Source organism: Rutilus rutilus (genome assembly GCF_951802725.1).
Source record: "Rutilus rutilus genome assembly, chromosome: 21".
Lineage (NCBI taxonomy): Eukaryota > Metazoa > Chordata > Actinopteri > Cypriniformes > Leuciscidae > Rutilus > Rutilus rutilus.
In genome coordinates this window covers 27,869,671-27,893,903 of record NC_140226.1, presented here as the reverse complement: position 1 = coordinate 27,893,903, position 24,233 = coordinate 27,869,671, and the positions used below count along the sequence as shown (strand labels likewise).

The 24,233-nt window shown below is 37.8% G+C and overlaps 2 protein-coding genes across 4 annotated transcripts in view; one reads left to right on the top strand and one right to left on the bottom strand.

The window, feature by feature from the left end:
- Positions 1–3,330: 3,330 nt before the first annotated feature.
- On the top strand, positions 3,331–11,560 carry pax9 (paired box 9). Of its 3 annotated transcripts, none has more exons than XM_084393694.1 (4): positions 3,331–3,545; positions 3,961–4,665; positions 6,802–6,941; positions 10,487–11,555. In XM_084393694.1, the coding sequence occupies exons 1-4, from the start codon at positions 3,542–3,544 to the stop codon at positions 10,727–10,729; spliced, it is 1,092 nt and encodes a 363-aa protein (XP_084249820.1). In that variant the 5' UTR covers positions 3,331–3,541; the 3' UTR covers positions 10,730–11,555. The 3 variants fall into 3 exon arrangements, with proteins under 3 accessions (XP_084249820.1, XP_084249822.1, XP_084249821.1); XM_084393695.1 differs by having other exon boundaries at positions 3,365–3,545; positions 4,033–4,665; XM_084393696.1 differs by lacking the exon at positions 6,802–6,941 and having other exon boundaries at positions 3,350–3,545; positions 10,487–11,560.
- A 3,776-nt stretch (positions 11,561–15,336) lies between these two features.
- Positions 15,337–24,233, bottom strand: part of slc25a21 (solute carrier family 25 member 21) — a 92,957-nt gene continuing 84,060 nt past the window's right edge. The window contains exons 6-11 of the mRNA XM_084393810.1: positions 23,994–24,053; positions 21,702–21,809; positions 21,414–21,578; positions 18,246–18,427; positions 16,385–16,437; positions 15,337–16,034 (exon numbers count right to left, since the gene is read on the bottom strand). Of these exons, the coding sequence (XP_084249936.1) occupies positions 15,973–16,034; positions 16,385–16,437; positions 18,246–18,427; positions 21,414–21,578; positions 21,702–21,809; positions 23,994–24,053 (630 nt within the window). The 3' untranslated portion in view covers positions 15,337–15,972. The remainder of the gene's footprint in view (positions 16,035–16,384; positions 16,438–18,245; positions 18,428–21,413; positions 21,579–21,701; positions 21,810–23,993; positions 24,054–24,233) is intronic.

Here is a 24,233-nt window from a genome sequence, read left to right as displayed (position 1 = left end):
TAATAATAATAATTAGCAATTATTGTTATTATTATTATTATTATATTGAAGAGTTTGAAATTAATCCGCTGTTTTCTGTCGAATACACAAGTGGTTTTTAATACAATGTATAATAATATTTAATTTCAATATTAATTTTATGGAAATACTGTGTATATATGTTATACTTTTTTATGGAAAAGTATAACATGATGATGGATTTCTCTTGCGACGAATAAGAAAATATGAATTAAGCTGCACTTTCTTTCGTACATTTCCAAACGAAAACGAGTTCGAGATGTTGTCTTAAATTGTTGTGTATCAGAGAAATATAAACGACTACTCATTTGTATGAAAGATATTCCTAATACATGTAATCACATTTAACATCATCGAAATACTGAACACCACACAGAATATAATTCTATTTATTAATGGTTCGTGCTGGTGTGATGCGTCATTAACAGAGTTGAAATATTTTTACTTAAACTGACTTGTTGTGAACCATGTTCACACAAAAATGAAAATCCTATGTCTTTCCAAACCTGCATGACTTTATACCTTCCGTGGAACACAAAAGAAGATATTTTGCGAAATGTCTCGGTGTTTTGTTTGACCATTCAAATGACCATGGTAAATGACACCAAAACTGTTTAGTCACCAACATTCTTTATAACACAGGCTTTTCTTATGTGTTCCGCAGAAGAAAGAAAGTCTAACAAGTTTAGAGTGACATAAGTAAAAAAAATATATATTTTTTTTATCTTTGGGTGAACTATCCATTTAAATCTTTAAAAGAAAGACATAGAAAGCCATAGCAGTCTGTGCAGCTCGAGCTGAAAGTGAACCGCATGGCTGTATATACTCTCATCCTTCATCAGCTCCCTTCCAGCATAACACCAGAGATAATCAAGCAATATTTACGATGTAGAACATATTCATGATGTTCATGTCTAATAAATTATAACAAGTTAACAATAAATTACAAATAAAAACCGATGCCAGAAATTATGCATTTATGCATTTAGCCTATACAATGGACTTCCTATCATGAAATAAAAATGTGCGCTTTCGTATTGTGTATTATAGTATTTAGAAATGACAAATAAACAAATAACAACTCTAAAAAAGCTTTAATAGTGGTTAAAGGCTTTTCTTATTTGGGTCGGGTAGCATATTCTTCAACCGTCAAGTATCACGTTATTTCCTTTTACAAAACGATCATAAAGATATATCCTATTTTAATTAGCCTACTCTATTCTTGCGTAGCCTACCTCAATCGAGTTTCTTTAAACACAATACGTTTAGTTTTTGTGGGCCTATGTATGCTAATAGTATGGTCACGGCTGCTCTCAGGAAACACTACGTTTCTAATGATATATTTTGTTTTATAATTCACTCGTGGACCAACGCTGACTGTTTCCTAGAAGTTCATGTTGTCTTGGGTACAGCCACTGTAAGTATAATATCATCTGGGCCCTTCTTCCCACGCAAAAGCGGAAAGTGTGACAGAAGCACATCAGTCTTTACACCTCATTAACGAACCCCTTTCTCTATCTTTCGGTGGTCAGTTAGTGCGCTGGATTTATGCTCTCTTTCTGCCATCACAGCAAACGACGCAAGAGAACGTTTAATACAGTGGTGTTTTAGAGTAAACTATGCTCTAACATATCCCAACTGTTAATCTGGAGGATAGTCATCGTATTTCTGCCAGCTATACATGCATGCGATCATGTTTAATCCATTTCCATCCGAGTTCCCTATAGTCCACATTTGTTTTGTCCCCTCACTCGGGTGAAGCCACAAACAAGCCAAACCTGCAGTTTGGTGGTAGTTCTTCAAAAAGTAATAATAATATTGCATGTTTTGAATCTCCCTCCATAGATCGATCAGAAACATTGGTATTTGGGTGATTTAAAGAATCTCAACAAATATAAATCGTTTTAGTGAGTGGTGGAACAGAGGAGATGGGCCTTAACATCAGCCCAGATGTAAACATACTGCTATGGGTAAGGACATTTTTAGTAGTAAGAGAAGGTCAAAATGTACATGCAATAGAAGCATCGTAAATTAATTACTTTTTGAGACAACATTCTAAAAAGCGCAATTCAACGCTTATTCGTTATTTAGCCACACACAATTTTGTGAAAAGGATAAATAATAATAATAATAATACAAATAAAAAACTCGATCAACTTCGAGATTATAGAGAGTAAAGCCTTCCGTGAGATTTGAGATACATTGAGATTTGAGATACTCTGAAAGTTAAGAGAAAAGCAAACGCTGATGGGAAACCATGAAAGGGCTCAAGTCTCGAGTAAACAGGAAACAACAATGATACAAATAACTTGCCACTATATTTGCAGTGGCTGTTATGCTGTTCAAACAGGCCTGAGCGCATCTAAACAATACCATTTTTTTTTAAAGATAAACGTTGAATATACTGACCAATTATAAAACAAAGAAGTCATTGATTAAATAGCCTAAATATTACTTTAACATGAGGTCAATTTGTTACCTGATTACTCACAATTATTGGTATCCACAGCATCAAACAAACACCGGACTAGTTTGTTATATCCTACGTCGTCGTCACTAAGACTTCATTGGTCCATGATTGGTTTGCCATGGAATCATAATCCAATGAAAATAAAAGCGTAAAAGAATCTCATATGGCCTTGTCGAATTCATTATATTTTCGTACGAGTCACTACATTGGGACAGAAAAGTCAATGTCTAATGAAGAGTTCATACAAAATAGCTTCGGGGGTAGGCCTATGTAAAGCATCAGCTCTTTACAGTTAAACGTAAAATAAAGCTAAATAAATAACATGGACATAAAACGACTGTTCATTGTCACATATTTAACCCGTCTTATTGCATATTTGAAAAAAAAAGCAGGTCTAACCATTGGTTTGGAACTATACCACACACACACAAAAAATGCATTTGTAATAAATCGGAATAATAAATAAATAAATGTATTAATAAATCGGACGCATTTCAAGTGCAATTTAAATGACATCAGGATAAATCACAGGGCCCCTGTTTAGAAAAAAATAGACTACCGCCCCGCAAATTTCTCCCTTGTTCTAGTCAACGAAATAATTAGAATTATGCTTATGAAACAAAATTACAGTGCAATGTTGCAAACACTTACCATTCTTAGATCTGTCTAAATAGAAAACCAACACTCGGGTAACCCTCAAAGCGAGTTTACGCCGGTGCAAACGCCTGTCATGTCAAATCTGTCAGCCAATAGAAAAACAACATGGGGAAAAACGCGCGGTTTCATTGGCTGGCAGCACCTCGCTTTCGAGACATGTGTAAAGGGCCAGCCCATCAGTTTCTGGGATTGAAATGTAAGCTTGTGCCCCCTGCCATCAGGAAACAGAAGGCGAATTTTCCTCTCTTGCAACTAATCGGTATCGCATCCGTCTCGGACGCTTACTTTTCATCCACATCGTCTTCGGTACAATAAAAATCAGCTAAACTGGACTCGGAACAGGTCAGAACAGGACAGCACACTGAAGTTTCCTTTTTCCTCGGGAGGCTAAACGCAATGGGTAAGGTCCATATTTCATGTTTTCCCACATGGGAACGGGCATGCATAAACACTTTTAGGGGGGGAACGGTTAAACAATTTAGTTATATGTGGTTTAGTTCTCGACTCAAACTGTTAAACTGACTGATGCTTTGACCGTCATTTCGGGGAACAGAATGGCACTTTGCCGCGAATGAGCTTAATCGCGTCCAAAACTAGCCTACTTGAATGTGCAATTTCGTTTATTATATGACATACGTGTAAAAGAATGTAGTAACGTTGTTTTTCCCCCCTTCTATTTGCAGAATTTATAGAATTACTTTTTGTTCAGCTCATTGCATTAAAATGAAACAAAAAACTTCAATGCAAATATGAACAGCAGAAAAAAGTAATCGAAAGTTTTACTGAAACATTTATCCGTAGGTTTTCTGTTTCAGACGCGGTTCAGGGCCTGGTAAAATCTGATGATTTTTGCAATTCTTTTTTTCTTCATATATCTGCATCACTAGAACCAGCCTTTGGGGAGGTGAACCAGCTAGGCGGTGTTTTTGTGAACGGAAGACCCCTACCCAATGCCATCCGGCTCAGGATAGTAGAGCTGGCCCAGCTGGGCATCAGACCCTGCGACATCAGCAGGCAGCTCCGCGTCTCTCACGGGTGTGTGAGCAAGATTCTGGCTCGGTACAACGAAACCGGCTCAATACTTCCCGGCGCTATTGGCGGCAGTAAACCGAGGGTCACGACCCCGACCGTAGTGAAGCACATTAGGACTTACAAACAACGGGACCCTGGCATTTTCGCTTGGGAGATTCGAGACAGACTGCTTGCGGACGGTGTGTGTGATAAATTCAATCTGCCCTCTGTCAGCTCGATCAGTAGGATTCTCCGCAACAAGATCGGAAATCTGTCTCAACAGAACCAGTACGAGTCGAGCAAACAGGCCGCTCATCCTCAGCCTCAACACGCCCTACCTTACAACCACCTGTACTCGTATCCCACTCCGATCTCCGCCACTGGGACTAAAGTACCGACTCCGCCTGGCATGCCCTCTCTTCCTGCACACATGGCAATGCATAGGATATGGCCTTCTTCTCATTCTGTAACAGATATTCTGGGCATTCGATCAATAACGGAGCAGCAAAGTAAGCATCCTCTCAGTTTTTGGTAAAAGAAAGTCCTTGTTCGTGTTGTTTGTGTAGGGGGGCATCCTGTCAAAAGACACCAAGGCCTGTCAAAGCGTGTGTGAGATTTTGTGTGTGTAACAGAGTCTGTGTCTGTGTGGTAGTGATGGAAAGGCCGTTAAGCTATTCAACCGTCTATCATTTTATTGGACTCAATTAATATTAGCCTAGGCCTAATATTTATCGCTTATCGGCAGATCCGCAAGAAAAAAAGGAGGAAGATTTTTTTACAGCGAGTACACGATACAAACAGTGTGCTGGAATTTGTGCAGAAGCTACACGTTTGCGTTGAAACACATGGTTTAGTGCTTTTAGTAATAATTAGGCGGCGGATGTGGAATATTTTGGAGTTGGCGCAGCAGAGCGGGAAAAAACAAAACAAAAAAGCTAGCAGTGTTACAACATAGGACAAACTTTACATGATGTTTCCCAGCTCATTTGAACTCATCACAAAAACAATTTAGCTCTACATGCGAATGCCTACACAGCATTCAGTAAATGTTACGCGACGCAATAATTTCTTTCAAGCAACTTAAAATGAATCTAAGAGACGTCGATGTTAAAAATCTCTTTAAAATCCATTTGTCTGTTGATATGTGGTGTGTTTCAGTAGGCCTACAGTAACGTGTGAAGGCCACAGCCTGTCATATTTAATGGTAGCCTGTTCATTGCCTATTTTCAAAGGCAGTGTTGACATTAATGCTTCAAACGCAGAGGAGGATATTGCATTTAGGAGGCCTTTATAAATCATTAATGCATTTCCAAATTATTAGCAGACGTTTCAGCATGATGTTGGCTACACTCAAAAAGGTGTAGCGTGCAACCGTTTCTCCATTTAAAACATTAGTGAAGCAAACACCGAAAAACATCCCCGAACACAGGCTACTACTTTCGAGGATGGTTTGACAGGAAGAATGTGTGCCGCAGATTTTTGGACAGATTGTCATCATTTAGAGTTCAGTTCTCTCTCTCTCTCTCTCTCTCTCTCTCTCTCTCTCTCTCTCTCTCTCTCGACACTGAGTAATGGCTGTTCATGCTCAGACATCATCTGGTCTTCATGCTAAACATGCACTTTAATTAAATTTGGTCTATGTAACTGTAGATTTGTTTACCCTAATCGTCCTTTTTAAAATAAAAGATTGCACAATCGATTGCATAATTGCATAAACAAAACTCAAAAGTAGATAGCCTACTGAAAGTATGGCATCGTTATGGTGTATTCCTGTTTATACGTTGTGAAACAATGCAAAGATTCCGTGAAGGCAGGGGGAAATCTACTTTGTGGCCCTCTCAGGTTACAACACTGGTGGGCTTGCTTTTCCAATTTCAAACTTTAGGAACCGTGTATAATATAATATCCATCAGGCACAAAGGGGAAACGGTTAAAGTAAATCTAATTTGTCCTCCCAGGAAGACGCTGGGTAAATGTTCCGAAGGACTCCATGACACTGTGCGCTTCATCTGATGAATTAACCACACACATTCAGTCTTTTCTGCATCTTCCTTTGAATAGAAATACGGCATATATGTGACTATATGTGATCACTGTTGCTGCCTTACATTTTTAAGTACAATCAACTTGGATAAGGAAGTAATTTCAACTTAAATCACATTAACGGACTTGATGAGTTGAAACTTCTAAAAGTTGAAAATTGCTTAACTTATTTTGATGATTTAAAGCAATGTAAAAACATATGTTGTCATAACTTATTGATAATTTTTTTTTTTTTTACAATATACGTACATACATACATACATACATACATAGCCTACATACACACACACACACACATATATATATTATTTATTAATTTAAAAACATGCTAACATTACGTCATTATAATCATAATTTTCTTATGAAAAACGTGTCTGTTTTTTTACGATACAGATTGTGTGTGTGTGTTTGCATTTATAATAGCGTGCAATACAAACACACTCACACACACACAAGATGTTATAGCAGTTTTTTGTGTTAGTCTGGTGAGATGGATGGCAGTGCAGCAGATTTTTACTGAATAAGTTGTTCATGTGGCAGTTCTACTCCCCACGCTTGTCCTATCTGACTCCAGTCTTCCATGTCTCTGTTTTGCCCTCCAGTTAGTGACAGTCCGTCCTTTCCCAGCGCCAAACTAGAAGAATGGAGAGCTATTAACAAGAGTAATTTTTCACCAGCGATTTCTCCACTAGTCAATGGTGTGGATAAGCCTCACTTAGAACCCGAAGCAAAATACACACAGGTAAAGAAGCCACCTATGTTAACCATACAAACAATCAAACCCAATCTGGAAGAAACAGAAAAGCTGATTCAGGTAATTAATAGTCATTGTAAAGAAGACATAAAATCCATATTTTTGGGGGGGCAATTTGGTGTGTGTGTGTGTGTTGTGTTTCTTTGGCGTGGGCAGGCATATGAGGCCTTGTGTATGTCTCTGGGTTTCTTTTTTTTTAATAAGTAGGCTATTCACAAATGAAGTATCGCACGTTTAATTAAAACGAACGAATATATTTACTTGTGTCTGTATTCGCACAGCTGTTAATGTGTAGGCATGACTATTGGAGGCTTTTTGTACAATGCAAAATTTATGCGTGTAATGAATCGAAATGTATTAGTATTCCTCAATACTTTTTATTTAAGAGCGTGATACTGAGTGGAATTTTATGACAAATAAAATTGTAATAAATGTTTTGATCCAATATTTTGCATAGGTTTTAAACATTTAATCAATATCTTTATCGTGCTCTTACTTATTAAACAACTCTTAAGTGTACTTGCCACAAACGTTTATTTTACTTTATAGTCAAAATACATTTATGTAGGATTTAACGAATTTTTTTTATTTCTTAAGAAAATTGTTTTGTCGAGGTAAATGATTTACGATTGCTATGTAACACGTGCATGGGCCGAAGAAAAAATACAGCAATATTAAAGATAAATATTATTATTTTTTAAAAATATATCAGTTTATGCTTAATTGTTCTACAGCTCCATTTAAAACTGTAAACATTTTGTGAACGACGTATCACTTATCTTTAAATATACGTTTTAACCATTGCTTTACATACAGATGTAAAATAAATAAATACATATCTAAATACTAAAGTGGCTTTCTTTGTTTTTTTAAATGCACCTTTCCACTTTGGAGCCACCGATCTCATTCAACAAATATGCATTCTATTATTCTTCAATAAACACGTGTTATACATTATTCAAATAATTTCTATTCGCCCAATTTAATATTCGCCATAAATTTTTTGAATGCTAAACCTCTTACCTCCATGTTTTTTACATAAGGGCAATACTCGGATTATATAATCATTATTATCATTCTTGTTATTATTAAGAGGCTATTATGGAAAAGTCTTTGGCTCGTGGCTGGTTGTTCTGCATAGTACTAGTGTTGTACAGTTAAGTGCCGTGCCGACATGTGAAAGACAAATGCTCTTCTATTTGTCAAGAAGCTCGCGCACCGGTTTCTGCCTGCTCGTGCTGGAATGAGAGGGGAGAGTGCGCGCGGATAACGCGCGTGCCATCCGGTGCACTCGAATTATTTATTCTCGCACTGCTGGGCAGCAACAAACAGACTGACTAATCGTTTATTGTGGGTCTTGGAGATTTATGTGTCGTTGAAAGAATAAGATGGAATAAATCTTCATTACCGACTATGAAACATTGTTTTAGCGTAAATTATGCGTGTACAGAATAAAACGTAAAAAATAGAGTGGTAGCTTGCTTAAGAAATGAAAATTGTAGCCTTCAGAAAGACGATGAATATCACAGACTACCGAATGATTGAGTCTGTCATTTTGGCTAAATGATCAAATATCACGAGTCAGACTGCATTACGCAAAAAATGAAGACAGTAGGCTACATAGATAAATTTCTGTGGTTTAAATAAGTTTGTATCTGTCAGAACGCCCGATAGCTTGAAACCAAAAAAGGATGATTAAAAACCAAGAGGGGTCACGGAAAATGAATCGTCATTCACACGATTTTAATGAATACACATTATGTTATGCATCTCTTATAACGGAATTAACCCGATAAACATTTACAGTGCAGTGAATTTAGGTAGCCTATAGACTAATACAAAAATATTCAAATTAATGATAGGCTATACTGAACATCATTAGTCTAATTTCCCAGAAATTTAACTATCTTAACCTCTACATTTTATAAGGTTACAGAATAAAGCACACCGCGATATTTGAGAAGTTATATGTCCATTTTTTTTTAATTCTCTGGACACAGCGTGATAACATGCTTCATTACCAAACACAACATGCAGAAACATCATTTAGAGGTTGGGACTTAAATCAAGTTAAATGTATAAGCTACTATGTGGGAAGTTATCAAAAATTGACAATTGAAAATCGATGATTATACCGACACACCCACACATACAGGTAACGACTAAAGAAAATAAATAATATTGCTATATTTTGTTTTGTGACTAAAAAGGCTGTCGGCTTATTTTCGTCAGCTGCTCATGGAAACTTCTGATTTTACAAACAAGTAGGCTATAGATTTATTTAATATATACATTATTCTACACCCTAAACAACAACAATAACGCGCACAGTTGCGGGTGCATAAAGTAAGCACAAATAGGGCTACATTTTAGCACTTTTCAGTACTTTCTTTTTTCTATTTCGCGCGGTGTTTTAGATCTAATGAACTCTAATGGTTAGATTTGAGCTCGGTAAACCATAACACTTTATTAACGATCTGCAAAAAGTACATCAGATTATTTAGGTCAAAATCATACTAAAACGAGAGAGATCTACTAAACCGCCGAATGTTCATCTATAGGCCTGTATGCCACATACTTTTGAGTGTCCGACTCAAACAACTTTTCTTGAAATAATTTTAAATCTTTGTGAATTCTTCATTATAGATGTGTAAGATTTTTTTTAAGTTGCTCTTTTTAAATGTCAGATTTGACCTAAAATGCTTTCCATGGTATTAACTTCACTTCGTTTTTATTAGTTATAGTGCATAACTTGAATCATACAACGAAAGATAGATTTTTTTTTTTTTGCAGAATGCAAATGAGGGTTTTTGGTTACTTAATGTACATGTACTTACAGTGTAGTTACCCAAGAAAGTACTGGGTAATATAAGGTGGGTTAAGGTTATAGTTTAGGGATAGATTAAGGGTTAGTACCTGTTATAACCCAGTTCTTTTAAATGCTATAAGTAGTACATAGCATGTACATGCGGAACAGAACTATAAAATAAAGTGCTACCGGGTTTTCTTCTATGCTGTTTACTATTTAAGTGATGAATTAAAGGTCAATGAATACCATATACATGTATGTATGCATGTACGTTCATGTGTGTTACGTACTAGTGCTAGGGGTCAAGAATGTCATAATGAGTAAATCATGGGCAAATCCTAACTCTGCAACAAAGGATGTCATCTGTGGAAAACATTTCCAGTAGTCAAAGACCACCCTGCGTCAGAATTTCTTCCCTTTATGTCGAAAAGCCTTGGTGAATTCCTTTCATCCTGAACTGATATTGACATTCTGCCAAAGGGTTACAGGCATTCCTATTTTTGCATTTCCCTCGATATAGCTTTTCCATTTCCGGCAAATCTTTTAATATCTTATCCATTTCTGTTGATTCTATTCATAGACTCTCCAAGGCAGTCTTCGTTTCTATTTTTAACGTTCACCCACCACGGTCTTATCCTCGCTATCATGATATCTTTATGTTCATCTCTATGGCCGTGTGTGGTTTATGGCCAGAGGTCTTACGCTCGCTGCTCTCTGTTTTCAGACGCTGAATGGATTGCCCACAGTGAACAGTTATGTCACAGCTCCCAGCATCCATCCTTCCCACCCTCCCACCCAAGTGTCACCCTACACGGGGTACAGCGGCACCACGTCGGCCTATGTGACCGGCCCCACATGGCAGCCGCCCAGTGGCAGTGCTCTCTCTCCCCACAGCTGTGACATCATCGCCTTCAAGAGCACGGCTGCCACGCGAGACTCCGTCCACTCGGCTCTGGGACTGTACTAGGAGCACGGGGGGGTCAAAGAGAGAACACAAGACAATAACGGAGCGCAACAACACGGACCTTTTCATCCTGGCTCTCTCTACATGGACCAATCTTATCGCTTTACGATATTTATGAAAGACTTGTCGGACGAGCCACGTACTGTTCTGAATGCCCACATTCTCTCGCACCATATCAGCATCTCGCACTTGTCTGCACAGGACAAAAAAAGAGCAAGAGTGAGGATATGCAAAGGCCTTGCCGTCCGATCTGATCTGAGCAGAGGTTTTACCAGTGAAGAACAGCACCAGTGGTGTGCAGTGCACTTGGTCTGATGGTGGTGGCCATTCCTCATGAAATTGCGTCATCACTAGCCCGAGTTAAATTTTGGTGCTTCTCTCTGTGAATATATTGTTCTTGTATGTTTTCAAGAAAATGATTGAATAAGCAAATCTCATGTAAAACAACCCACCAGTTTGCATTTAAATGTTTTTTTCAGGGTGTTCAAAATTGCTAATGTCTAGATGTTCTGCTTTGTTCCTTTTTTTTTGTTAAATGTTTTTGATAAAAATCACATTTTTGTCTTTTTGGATACCAGTTTCACTTCTCTAATAATGTATGCCAGAGCTCTAGGGAAAAGTTATTACATTTATTTATTAGATTGTAAGGAACGTCGAATGAAGTGCAGTTGGCACGGCTGCGGGAAGAGGAGGCATTATGACGCACATTCTGACAACAGGAGCATTCATTCATGCAACATTAATGATCAGTGAAGCTGCACACCTCCAGACATTGCACAATGAAATTGAATGTATCTTATTAAAAGAGACATGTGTAAAAACCCCTGTTCATTATAATTTTCTTTCGTTATTTATTTGCCACTCATTTTATTTTATTTTTTATCAGAAATTGGTGAAGTCCTTAATGATAATATGAATATTAACTGCCTCTATTATTATTACTACTTGAACAAATAATACAAATTAAGTGTACTAATTATAAAAAATTTGCTGTAGTTATGCAGCTGTTTGCCAGTAACTTACTGTAGATTTAAATGTATGTTATTTACTGGCAACAGTTTGTTCAAAGTTAAATGAACATTAAACATTAACAAGTCTTTGTCTTTACAGAATAAAACTATAAAATAACAATCTAATGCAAAGCATTCTGGGAACCAGAAATCTTCATCAACCTTTTTCTGTTTTTTTTTCCTTCAGATTTTGGTTCCCAGAATGCTTTGCATGAGGCTGTTATTTTAGTTTTATTCTGTAAAGATAAAGACTTGTTAATGTTTAATGTTCATTTAATTTTGAACAAATTGTTGCCAGTAAATAACATCAATTTAAATCTACAGTAAGTTACTGGCAAGTAGCTGCCAGTAATACTGTAATTTCTACAGATTTTTCTAACAGTGATACTGTAAGTAAAATTTTTACAGTTTAATATATCGATACGTTTAATTATTATATTGTTAAACTGTTATGATGAAATGATAAAACTAAAGATTATAGCTCATCAAAATCTTGATTCCATTAAAAATAATGCTTCAGACAATTGTTATTAATTCAGTAGATGAATGTTATTTATATGCAGATGAACTAATAACAGTATTAATTCTTATGTGACATGAAAATTCTTGGCGAGCAGCCAGATAATGAAGAAAAAAAGCCCCTGGTTTTACAAAAAGTCTAAATGTGTCATGTGTTCGAATTATTCATCTACCAAAAATAAATGCCATTCTTTGAAGAATGGGGCAGACAAAATACCTTAATTTATTTGTTTTAATTAACTTGCTTATAATTTATTAGATTTGCATATAATTTATTTGAAGTTCTATACCCATCAAGGGAAACACACGCACACACACGTTGGGTTTTCAAGTTTTATGGGGACATTCCATAGACATAATGATTTTTATACTGTACAAACTGTATATTCTATCCCCTAAATCTACCCCTCACAGAAAAAATGACTTTGGATATTGCCATATTTGTGGGGACCCCATAATATAGGGTTTACCTGAACCACACACACACATACTGGGTTTTTATGTTTTATGCGGACTTTCCATAGACATAATGATTTTTATACTGTACAAACTGTATATTCTATCCCCTTACATTAACACTACCCCTAAACCCCTAGAAAACTTTCTGCATTTTTACATTTTCAAAAACATCACACAGTATGAATTATAAGCTGTTTTCCCCATGGGGATCAAAAAATGTCCCCACAAGGTCAAAGATTTCTGGTATTGCCATCATTGTGGGGACATTTTGTCCCCATAACTTTGGTTATGCCTGAACACACACTTACACTTACACACACACTCTCCACACACTCACACACGTGCAGCAACATGAATGCACAAACTCCATTACAAAGCCTTTCACTCAGGTGTTACATGAATGGCCACACATTCCTGAGTGCTCTTCCCCCTGAGCTTTGTCTAAAGTCAGAGTTGATGTGAAACGATAAGGTTAAAAGAGAAAAAGAAAAGCTTATATCAATGTGGGCTGCATGTCATACTGGGACAAAGCTTTTTAAACACCCACTGACTCCCTTTTCTGGTGGGCCAAAACAGAAACAAATGAAAGGCACTGTTTTGAACCTTTAGATTTTTTTTTTTTTTTTTATGTTACAAACAGAACAAAATACTTAATATTCAGGACCCCAACCAATACAAACACACCACCTCCTTGCCGAAAATCCACAAACACACACTCTCAGTCCCTAACATATGATACATGCAGTCCCCATATGTTGCAGTGCAAACAGTCCTTCTGGCAGGCACTACTGCTGATTTGACTTGGAAAACACTTTCACCCCAACCCCGTGGTCACGGACCGTTGCATCGGGATCGAGGTGCTGTTTTGAGCACACATAAACCACCAAAAAGGCAGACAAGAAACCACCACACATAGAGGCCATCACATGTCACAATGAGCCAGACAAACTCCCCAGCTTTGAATGCCATTTTCCTATTCTGATGCCATCGATACGGACGTTGACTTTGCTGACAATACAAATGCATCGACTGGACGGACATATCACAGCCGTTCATTTAATGCAGGGTCAACCGACGTAAAAAAGCTCACAACACAAGGGCGAACACACAGAGAACATGGCGAGACCAGCCTATTCAAGAAACCATGGCACTTTGGTCCATTCCAATTGGGAGTTTGTTTGACACATACAGAACTGTACAGTCCAAACACGGCGATTAATCGAATTTAAAAATCACTATGACGGGAAATTAAATAGAAAAAGTGTATTTTTTTTTAAGGCGGTGCTGCACACGCACAGTCGTGACAGGAGGAAACACGACAAACACCTTAATCTTAAAGCCACCATTGAAACGGAGGAAAGTGAAAACACACTTGCTCACGCGCCCACATCTGTTTAGAATTAATTCCTATGGAAAGTCAAGTCAAATGTCACATGGTTATCTTAAGCTGACTGTGTGCAATCAGGCTGAAGACAGGAGCACGGAGCACGGTAACACTGCACAGGGGCTGCGGGTGGACCGGGCCGAGGTGCGAGCCTCACTTTAAAGGCCGGCTGACCATAAGCAGACTGTTTTCCTTCGTGTAGCCTACTATGTTTTAAATGCTCAAAGGTAAGCACCAGTTTCTGCTCGTTCTTCTGGTACAGCGAATCTCTGGCTGCTCAACACTTCGCAATCTGCATTCACGATAAAGAAACAGCAAACAAAAACATCAAACGAAAAAGTCAAATGGAGAGAAAGGTTAGGGGATTATATAACAAAAGACTAAATTATCCTATGTGTCGCTTCAAATGACTCGGAAAAAGGTCTTATAGTTTGAAAGTTATAGTCTGAAAATGCGTCTGGTGTCGTTAGACTTTGGTGTTTTAGAGAAGTTTTAAAAGAGCGTTGAAAGGCCTGACAGCAAACGACCAATCAAGAGCTGAAGCGGAAGATGAGAGCCTGAGGTGCAACCCAGACTGAAGAGGAGTGTAACAAATGCCAAATGCCTGTCTTTAAGTCAACAGAGTTAGATAAAACATGACCTTTTAAAGAGAAGGAGGGAAAAGTGAACAGGTCAGGGTGGATTTTAACGGACGACATTGTTTTAACTTATCCAACAAGTTATCTTTAAGCAACACAGAGCTAGAAGAGTATGTGAACAATATGAAATGTATTTCCTGACAAGGCCACAGCGCTTCATATTTGTATTATGACAGCATGGAGAGGCCATCCTGATTGTTGTTTCAAGTTGTGCTGAGCTATGATGAATCAGCCTTGAAGGCCAGGAGAGATGAGTGAGAGTGTGTCTTGGCTCATGACGCTGTATGATGACATACTGGATTATGAAGAAAGAAAAAAATTAGAGAGAGAGAGAGAGAAAAAAAAAACAAAAACAAATCAGTGATTGTCACCACAGAGATTCCTCCCCCACTGTAATCTGTTATTACCAGTAACAAAGAATTACAAGTTACAAACCTCAAAATACCTCAATTGTCCAGTCCAGGCCTAGGAAATAAGTCATGGAAATTCATAAAATCCTGAAAAGCAATATATATATTTTTTTTCATAAGGCAAAAACATGTAATCTGCTAGCAAATGATTATTAGTTTTTACAATCTTCCTCCAGAAGTTAGTCATTTTACAATGAAAGAGTTTTATTTCCAAGGCACCAACAAACCGTATAGTTCAGGAGCTTTTATTAGCAAAACACAGCCATTACATGAATAATTTTAACCACTTTGGGATACAAGACCTTATAATTGCTGTTTTACAATTATTTTTTATCACAAAATGATTTTGAAATCACAGAATTTCCATAATTCAATTAGTGCTTTTGTCTAAATTTGCCAATTTAACTTTGCCGCCTATAGATAAAATAGCTAATAAAATCTAATAAAGTCACAGTCCTCAGTTAGCCATCCAAAGACAGTAGACGGATCCCTCAGGCTTCAGTAATTCAGTATTAAGTCTTAAGTTAAAAATGAGGTGCTGTATCTATTTGGTATTTTCAGTTAGGGAGTGTAGAGCTGGTTACTATGCTGGCATGTGGACAGGTAACTCTCAAATATGTTCTGTTATAAGTGTTGGAATGTCAAGTATAGATTCAGGGAGTGACTGTGCGGTTGTAAAGCATTACTTGTGGAGAGTCTACATGTCACATGTCTGATGAACTGTGATTTTGATAGAGGTAGGTTGATCGCTGAGGAACAGGCATGGCATTCTGTTCGATAGACCTGGGGGACGATGGACTAAAGACTGATGGTGATGTGCAGATTATCACCAGTTCTTCTGCAACCAGCCAGATACATATTCATAAACCAGCAGCATAACTGCGCCTCCTATATTCAGAAAGTAAATGTCAATTAATGGTCATGGATAATTGTCAAATGTTATAGGGATAGTTCACTAAAGATTCAATTTCATCATTTACTCCCCCTTATTCCAAAACCTGTATGACTTCCTTTTTTCCACAGAACACTATATATTTTGAAGAATTTTAGTAGCTAAACAAGTTTTGGGGAAAACTGGCTTCCATTGAATGGACAAAATATATTCTTTTATGTTCCACGGAAGAAAGGAAGTCATACAGATTTGGAACGACATGAGGGTGAGTAAATGATGATAGAATTTTCATTTTTGGGTGAACTATACCTTTAATATAGGAAAACTATACACTCATTTATGTTACCTGGTCCAAGCCTCATTATCTTGGGTATCAGTCCTTTGTATAAGGCAAGATATCTGCAGAAATAAAATGTTAGACAGTTACATTTACTATAAATTAATGATGTATAGTTATAGCCCGTATGACTTGCTTTTTTCTTTGGAACACAAAAGGAGAAATTCTGAAAAATATGAATGCTGCTCTTTTCCATACAGAACACAGTGACTTCAAAAAGCTAATTAGAGCATCATACAAATAATCTATACTACTTGTGCGCTATATTTAAAGTAATGGACTACATTTTTAATAGCTACAGTGTTTAAATGTCAACAACATCAAATGCAATTGGTTCTCACAAGGCAAGTTTGAAAATGCTTTAATTTAGGCTTTTATTCACACGCATTTACATAGAGCTCATCAATATGGTAAACAGAAGCTCAGTCATACTTGCTTGACACGTGAGAACAGATCTCGAGTTCTTGAGGAAGCTCAAACGTGGTTGGGTGACAAGCAAGCACGTTTGAGCTTCCGTTTACCATATTTGATGTGCATATAGATTACTTTTACAATCCTTTATGAACTTTTTGACATTCAATGGAGAGAAATTTCTCAGGTTTGATTAAAAATATCTTTCTGAACAAAAGTTCTGTGGTTTTGATTGTTCTCTCACACAGATATTCAATTCAATTCAATTCAATTCAAATTTATTTGTATAGCGCTTTTCACAATACATATTGTTTCAAAGCAGCTTTACAGAAAGATATATCACGTGGCTTCAGAAGAATCCAGTCATATGGATTACTTTTTTGGAACTTTTATGTTTGATTCCTGTTTGAAGCTTGAAATTCACTTCTTTGTAAAGAGCAGGATAAACATTTTCTTTTGTGTTCCACTGAAGAAATTCGGTCGTACAGGTTCAGAATGATGACAGATTTTTCAGTTTTTTTGCTAATCTATCCATTTAAGGAACTGTAAGTCAACTCTCTCTCTCTCAGGGTCGGTCTGTCTGTGAAGCTGGATCAGGTATAGTGCGGTAATAGCTGTTCTAGTTGTGTACCTGCCCTAATGCGTTCAAGCTGATTTCTGGCAGTGGGCCTGGCCGTCTCCCTGTCCCAGCCTCTGTCCTCTGCTTGTGCTGGTGTTAATAAGGCTTGAGCCACTTCCTCTCTGCCCTGCTGTCTGATTAGACTGACCCGCTGAGCGCCGCGCGCCTCGTTAGGACCTGCTTAACGACGTCTCCCATAGGGACCACTAATTAGCCAGGACTGTGTCGTGTTAGAGGGCTGGACAGGATGGGGTACCCTCTCAGCACCCCTAAAACTAAAACAGCTTCAGTGTCTCTCTCTTTATTACACGCACACAAGATCAGGCCTCAATTCCCTGCCTCTAATAACAAACGAGTTGCCGTTCCCTTTGTACAGGGTGAACGGGGCCAATCAAGGCCCCGAAGAGCCATAAAACTACTGATTCTCTCACAGCTTCCCATGAGGCCTGTCAATTCAGAAGGAGAGAGAGACAGACAGAAGGACGCTATGGGCACTATTAGGGTCTCCGCTATACGAAACAACAGCTCAAGTTAGAATCAACACGGTTTTTCAATAAATGTACGCAAGTTACATTAGAATGTCGGCTGATCTCACTAATATTTTTATTTTGTCTTATTCCTGCATATAGCTCAGAAAAAAAGACAACATAATTACACGGAGATTTAGAGGTTGCTTAAATATGCCGGTTGTCAAAACTTGCCCTCTTGTCCCCTGTGGGCAGAGGATAAACACAAAATGTTGTGTAATTTTTCTTGTAGTTGAACCTCGTAGCAGTTGAACTGTCGGGTGTAATTCTGACACCTGTAGTTGTTGTGTGATGGTGTAGACTCAGACCTTACCCTTCTTCACGGTACACAAGGCCCATGGTCTGAAAGCAGCTACGGTACTTGATCTCCCCTGGAACAGGCTGAGGACCCTGTATACGGCTTTTAGCGACATCAAAAGGAATGTTCACACAGGACGAGACTGTTCCTGAAACCAAACCGATGGCAAATTTCCTCATGAATTCCAGTCGAGGGTCCTGGCATATGGACAGAGAGATAAATTCAAGGTAAAGAGAGCGAGGGCTTTTGTTTATACAATGAATAATGACGATCAACACACATTTTTCACATTTTCTAGTCTAAAAGTTGACTTTTAGATGTAAAGTTTGAGGAATACTCTACAAGTTAAAACTGCACTTGTGGGACAATGTTGATTACCACAAAAAAAGGACTCGTCCCTTAAAAAAAGGGTTGTAAAATTGGATACAACTACACAGGAAAGGCTAATACATGATTTTTTCACACTAAAATAATTTTAACATGCATGTTGTTTTCATCAATGCATATTGTTTTCATCAAATGCATATTTGTTTTCATCCATTGTAAGTGCCTCACTGTACCTCAAATTTTTGCTTTTATTAAAGAAAGGGACAAGGTACAAGTCAAAATAAGTTTTTGTGGTATCAACATTATGCCACAAGAGTTGTCAATTGCCTTTAATGACAAATACAACAGTAACTGTTTGATGACAGTTTTATAGGTAGAGCCATAAAATTCAAAATTTTGAGATAACACTCTAGTTGATACGAAAATGCAAATGAACAAACACAGAGACAAACGTAAAGCAGATAAAAGAGCTAATAAAGAGAGATATGAAAATGGAGATGGAAAAAAAACGAGCGAGGAACGAGTAAAAAAAAAAGAAGCGAGAGAATACGAGAGCTGAAATATAAGCTCAGATCATTTTATGGTAGCGGGGCGCAGATTAGCGTTTCATTAGAAGAGCGAGGCTCTACAATTGGCTGAAGTGGGTCATGTGACCAAAGGCAAACTTTGGGAGAGGATTTATAAACAGAGTCCATGCAGGCAGACTGGGAGGCATATGGGGACAATTTGGGTAATTGGGCTGCGACTCGACACTGGCGTATTACTGTACCAAAAGAAGCCCGAACCAGCGCAGCTCTGACATCTAATTGGCCAGGATATTTTTTACAAATGACAGAAGCCCAACAGCGACATGCAAGATCGACAACTAAACCTGAACATCGCATTGTACATCGCATGGGAGGAGCATGGCTGTGCAACAACAGTGCTCCGCCTTAAGTATAGCTTCGACACCAAACACTCCCTTCAACGACATTACATTTGCAGCACACTGTCCCGAATGCTCACAGAAAGGAGTCGTCGGTTTCACAGCAAACGCTCCTTAAAGATTGAAGTCTGTGTGGGTTGATGGATTGATGCCCCTGGTGAAGGATCATTGATTTGGATCCTAATCCCAATAGAATGACTGGCTGCTTTGAAAATAGATAGGAAAAGTAGATGCTCATACCTAAAAAGCCATACACTTCCCTGAGATTATTTGCAAAAGACAGTCAAATCAGGGTTGGTGAGCTCTGCCCTTTCGCATGATTGAGCGCTCGAGGTTTCTGGCTTCTCAGGCAATGACGATCTTAGCACCAGATGAAGGGGGAATACAAATCTTCAGTAGGACTTCAACTGTAACTCTCCCCCCAACAAATACCTCAGTCTGCTTCCAATTAGTTCATTTGAGTAAATCTAATGCTCCAGTTTATACATGTGGAGCAGGCGTATGGTAACGTTTCCATTAAACAAAATTAACTTTTGTTTGGGAGTTGAGCCCTGCCGGATGTGTAATCTGAACCTTTGAGGATGTGATGGAGAGCAAACAGGGAAGGTATTAGTGAGGTTTATCTTAGCAGCTCCTCTCCTCCTCCCTCTCACTCTGTTAATGTGCATGACTGATCCCTCCTTTAATTCGCCAAGCTACATGTTCAGTCTTCAGCCTGTGGATGCGTATTAAAAAAAAAAGCTCTTGCTTTTAGACTTGGATCTCAAATGAAAAAGTTCTGAGATTAACATATATTTTACACTCACTGTAGTTTTCGAGCTATGAAAACAACTTATTCATGTGACGTGAACACATGAGAAAGATAAATATGGGTCTTTATTTATTTATTTATTTATTTATATGCATATAAAAAAAAGAAAAGAAAAAAAGAAAACAAGATAATGTCGTCCTATACTGAAAAGATATGTTAAAATGAACAGGATTCTTATAGGTGCCACCTGAAATGTTTGAGAAATGTATGTGGTGATAAATGGATATACAAAGTTTCTCACTAAAGGGGAGGTCACACTAGACTTTGAGCACTCAAAATTTCTTTGGACACCACAATGGTCACGATATGATGTCACGCTCTGCAGCATTTAAAAAAAAATATAAATTAAACATATAACAAATAATAATAAATCTAAAATTACAATGTACTACACTTTCCTGCAATGCTACAAACCTGCAGCTTTAAAGGTTTTTTTTTTTTTTATTCAAAGAGTTTACATCGTGATGTATTAGTCTTCTATTGATCACACATCTTCACTTGATATGAATTTACAGGTCAGAGTTCACCAAACTTGATTATTGGAATGCAGCGAAATGCAAAAGTTCAGGTGAGCTTACGTTCCCAGACTTCATCATTTGCATTCATTTCAATTGTAGTTAATGAAACAAAAAGTGTATTGTGACCGCCCCTTAATATGTTGTACTTATATGTACAGGGCAACTTGTATCCAAACAGGACTTTTGCATGTTGTATGAATGTGTGCATGTTTCCACTAAACATTTAGGGAAAACTTAATTTCCTTTTGTATCACATCCATATGTATTTGAATAGATATGCCTGCATTTATCTTTTACATGTCACTTGTAAAAAGCTGCTTTCACAGTATGACAAAAAGAGATATATGGTCAAACATATTTCTCATTCTTTGTTGTAAGGAAAGCTCTGCAGATGCCACTTGAATCTGAGTTTTTGTCAATACAGTTAAATTCAGTTGGTTTGGACCCCATTGACTTTCACTCTATGAGCAAAAATAATTTAAACATTCCCCAATAGATCTTTTTCTAGGTTGTGCAGAAGAAAGAAAGTTACTTTTTTGGGAGGACTGTCCCTTTAAGTGTCTAATTCGTTTTTTGGGGACACTGTATCTGGCTTTGTTTACCTGACTGGCAGGTATGGCATCTTTAACGTTGAAGTAGAAACCAAAGTAGATCATGTTGAAAATGCCATGCCGTCCAAGGGTGGAGGTCAGGCCCTTGTTAAGTCCACGGAGGCCAAAGCCGTCTGCGTTTATAATAGTTCTGGCCTGTTCAAACGTAGAGGGTTGCTGCATGGAGAAACACAGAGAGCAAAAACATTAGCACCCTCAAAATGAATAACCAAGACATTTTGTGACAAGACAAAGGCAAAAACAATACCAAAACGACAATTAACAGCTGTAGCCTCTTACCACTTTGAATGAATCCCTGTTGGCCTGTAGGCTCACTTTCACTACTTCAAATGGATTTACAACCAGTGCCTCGGTTAACCCTGACCCCAGGCCAGCCACAGAGAGAGCCTAGCATATCGAAGCAGGCAGAATTACATCACAAGAGAACATGACGCCACATGACAAACGAGAAAGACACTAAGACTAGTGAAAGTCGTTTTGTGTTTAATTCAGAACAGACGAAAGGTATGTCACACAAGTCTCATAACTCAAAGGAACAATGCTACTGTGACACTTAACCTTTCAGAAACGTGTTTGTCCAGACGCAGAGCTTGACTTTAACCTACAAATAAATGAATGAAACTGCCAGCGTCAATCATTCGCAGGGGTTAGAAAGGAAACGCAGACAGGAATCAAAGATGAATGAACCGGCTCAGACAAAATGATGGAGACAAAGATAAATTACTTCATATGTTGCAATAACAGATCAACTCAACTGTATGATGGAGAAAATGGTTTCATATTTTCATACAAAAATGAAAAGAGGCATCGACTCTACCCCAAATTAACAGCAGTGTTCACTGTAACATAGTTTTGATTTAGTCATAGATTTTTTTCTACTTTGATGAAAATGTAATTTTAGTTTAGTCAATATTTTGCCACACCATCCATCCATACTAAAATGGCACCATTTTAATGTCTGAAAATAACGTTTTAGTCGACATATCAGACATGCAATATATTGCTGATCACTTATACATACATATATATACATACACACATATATATTCACACATACATTATACATACATGCATACATACACGCATATACACACATATATACCCACACACACGCACACACACACACACACACACACACACACACACACACACACACACACACACACACACACACACACACACACACACACACACAGTCATGGCCAGAATTATTGCTAAATATGACCAAAGATAGCAGTAAGAAAAAATTAGCATTGTTTATCCTGTTGTTCTTTAATAAAAAAAAAAAATGCAATTTGAAGTAAAATAATTGAAAATGTGGGGAAAATTTCTTTCTGAAATAAATAAACAAACAAACATACATACATATATACACACACACACACACACACACATATATATATATATATATATATATATACACACACACACACACACACACACACATATATACACATAAATCATTTCATATTTATAATATTATATACATATACATACAAACACAATATATATTATATATAATAGTTATTTCTTCCTAACATCAACTGAACTGTATCTGAATCAATTTAATCAACTAAATCAATTTAAATAAATGTTTGAATTAATTATAATGAATCAATTTGCAATTAATTATAATGAATCATGCAGATATGTTTTATGTAGATACACTTAATCATTAATTCGAAGAGATTAATGTTGCTATAAAAAATAACTGAATGTGCGGTTGGGTTTTACTTTTATGATTTCCATTCAAGCACTTGACCTGTATGTCAGCAGGCTTCAGGCCTACTTTAAGAGTGACAAAAGAGATCTTTGAGTGTGTTTGTATAAGGTGAGCTGGGGATAGTACACACCCACACCCTTCGATTAATACCTCTGATGATTACGCTCACACATTTTGTCTTTTTGTGTTTGTGTATGCGTAGCCATGTATACATGCTAGTGCATACATATACTGCAAGACAGTGCGAGAACTTTATTACTCATTTCTCAAAACCGGACATCTCCTTGACCGTGTTTACAGAGCCAGCCATCTGCTCTTTCGATTCTTATTTGTCATATTACTGCATACATCTGAATCAATCATACCAGTCATTTCATCTGGGCCGGGGGGGGGGGGGGGGGAGCCACAGCTCAATATCTCTCTTGAATTCACTTACAGCTGTGCAGACGCTCTCACTCATCCTCTCCGCCTCTCACACACTCCATACATCACTCTTCCCAGCGCCTGTGGGCTCTGTGTGGATTGACATCTCTAGCTAGTGGGCGGAGACAGGTGTGATTGATAAGGCAGGTGAATGTTTTGCTCGACGAGGCTGTGGATTCGGGATTTGCCCCGGGCTCAGCCGCCAAGCCTGCTGCCACACTGATAGACTGCTGTCAAAGTAATGGGCTATCTCTCATACGCCTCGCTGAGCAGCATTTGTCTCGATTACACCTCGGTCCCGCTGCCAGCACGCCATGTAATGAGGAGAGTGCTTCGCTTGACTGTGAATGTGATTGTGTGTATAGTATCAATAACTGTGTGTGTGTGTGTGTGTGTGTGTATCTCACTTGTATCAGATGACTTACCAGGCCGGGTGATAAAGGAGTAAAGCTCAACAGCTTCTTGTACTGCTCAAAGGTAAAAAACTGCAAAGAAGATCAGGACAACCTGTCAGGAAGTGTTTTCAGACGCTACATGCATTCACATACATGCACGCAGATAAGATGAATGCTCACACCCAAAGCAAACACAGCTCAAGAACACTAGAGCTGTCAACATGACACTGCGCAAATATAAATGCACACATAGACGATGGCGTATAATTC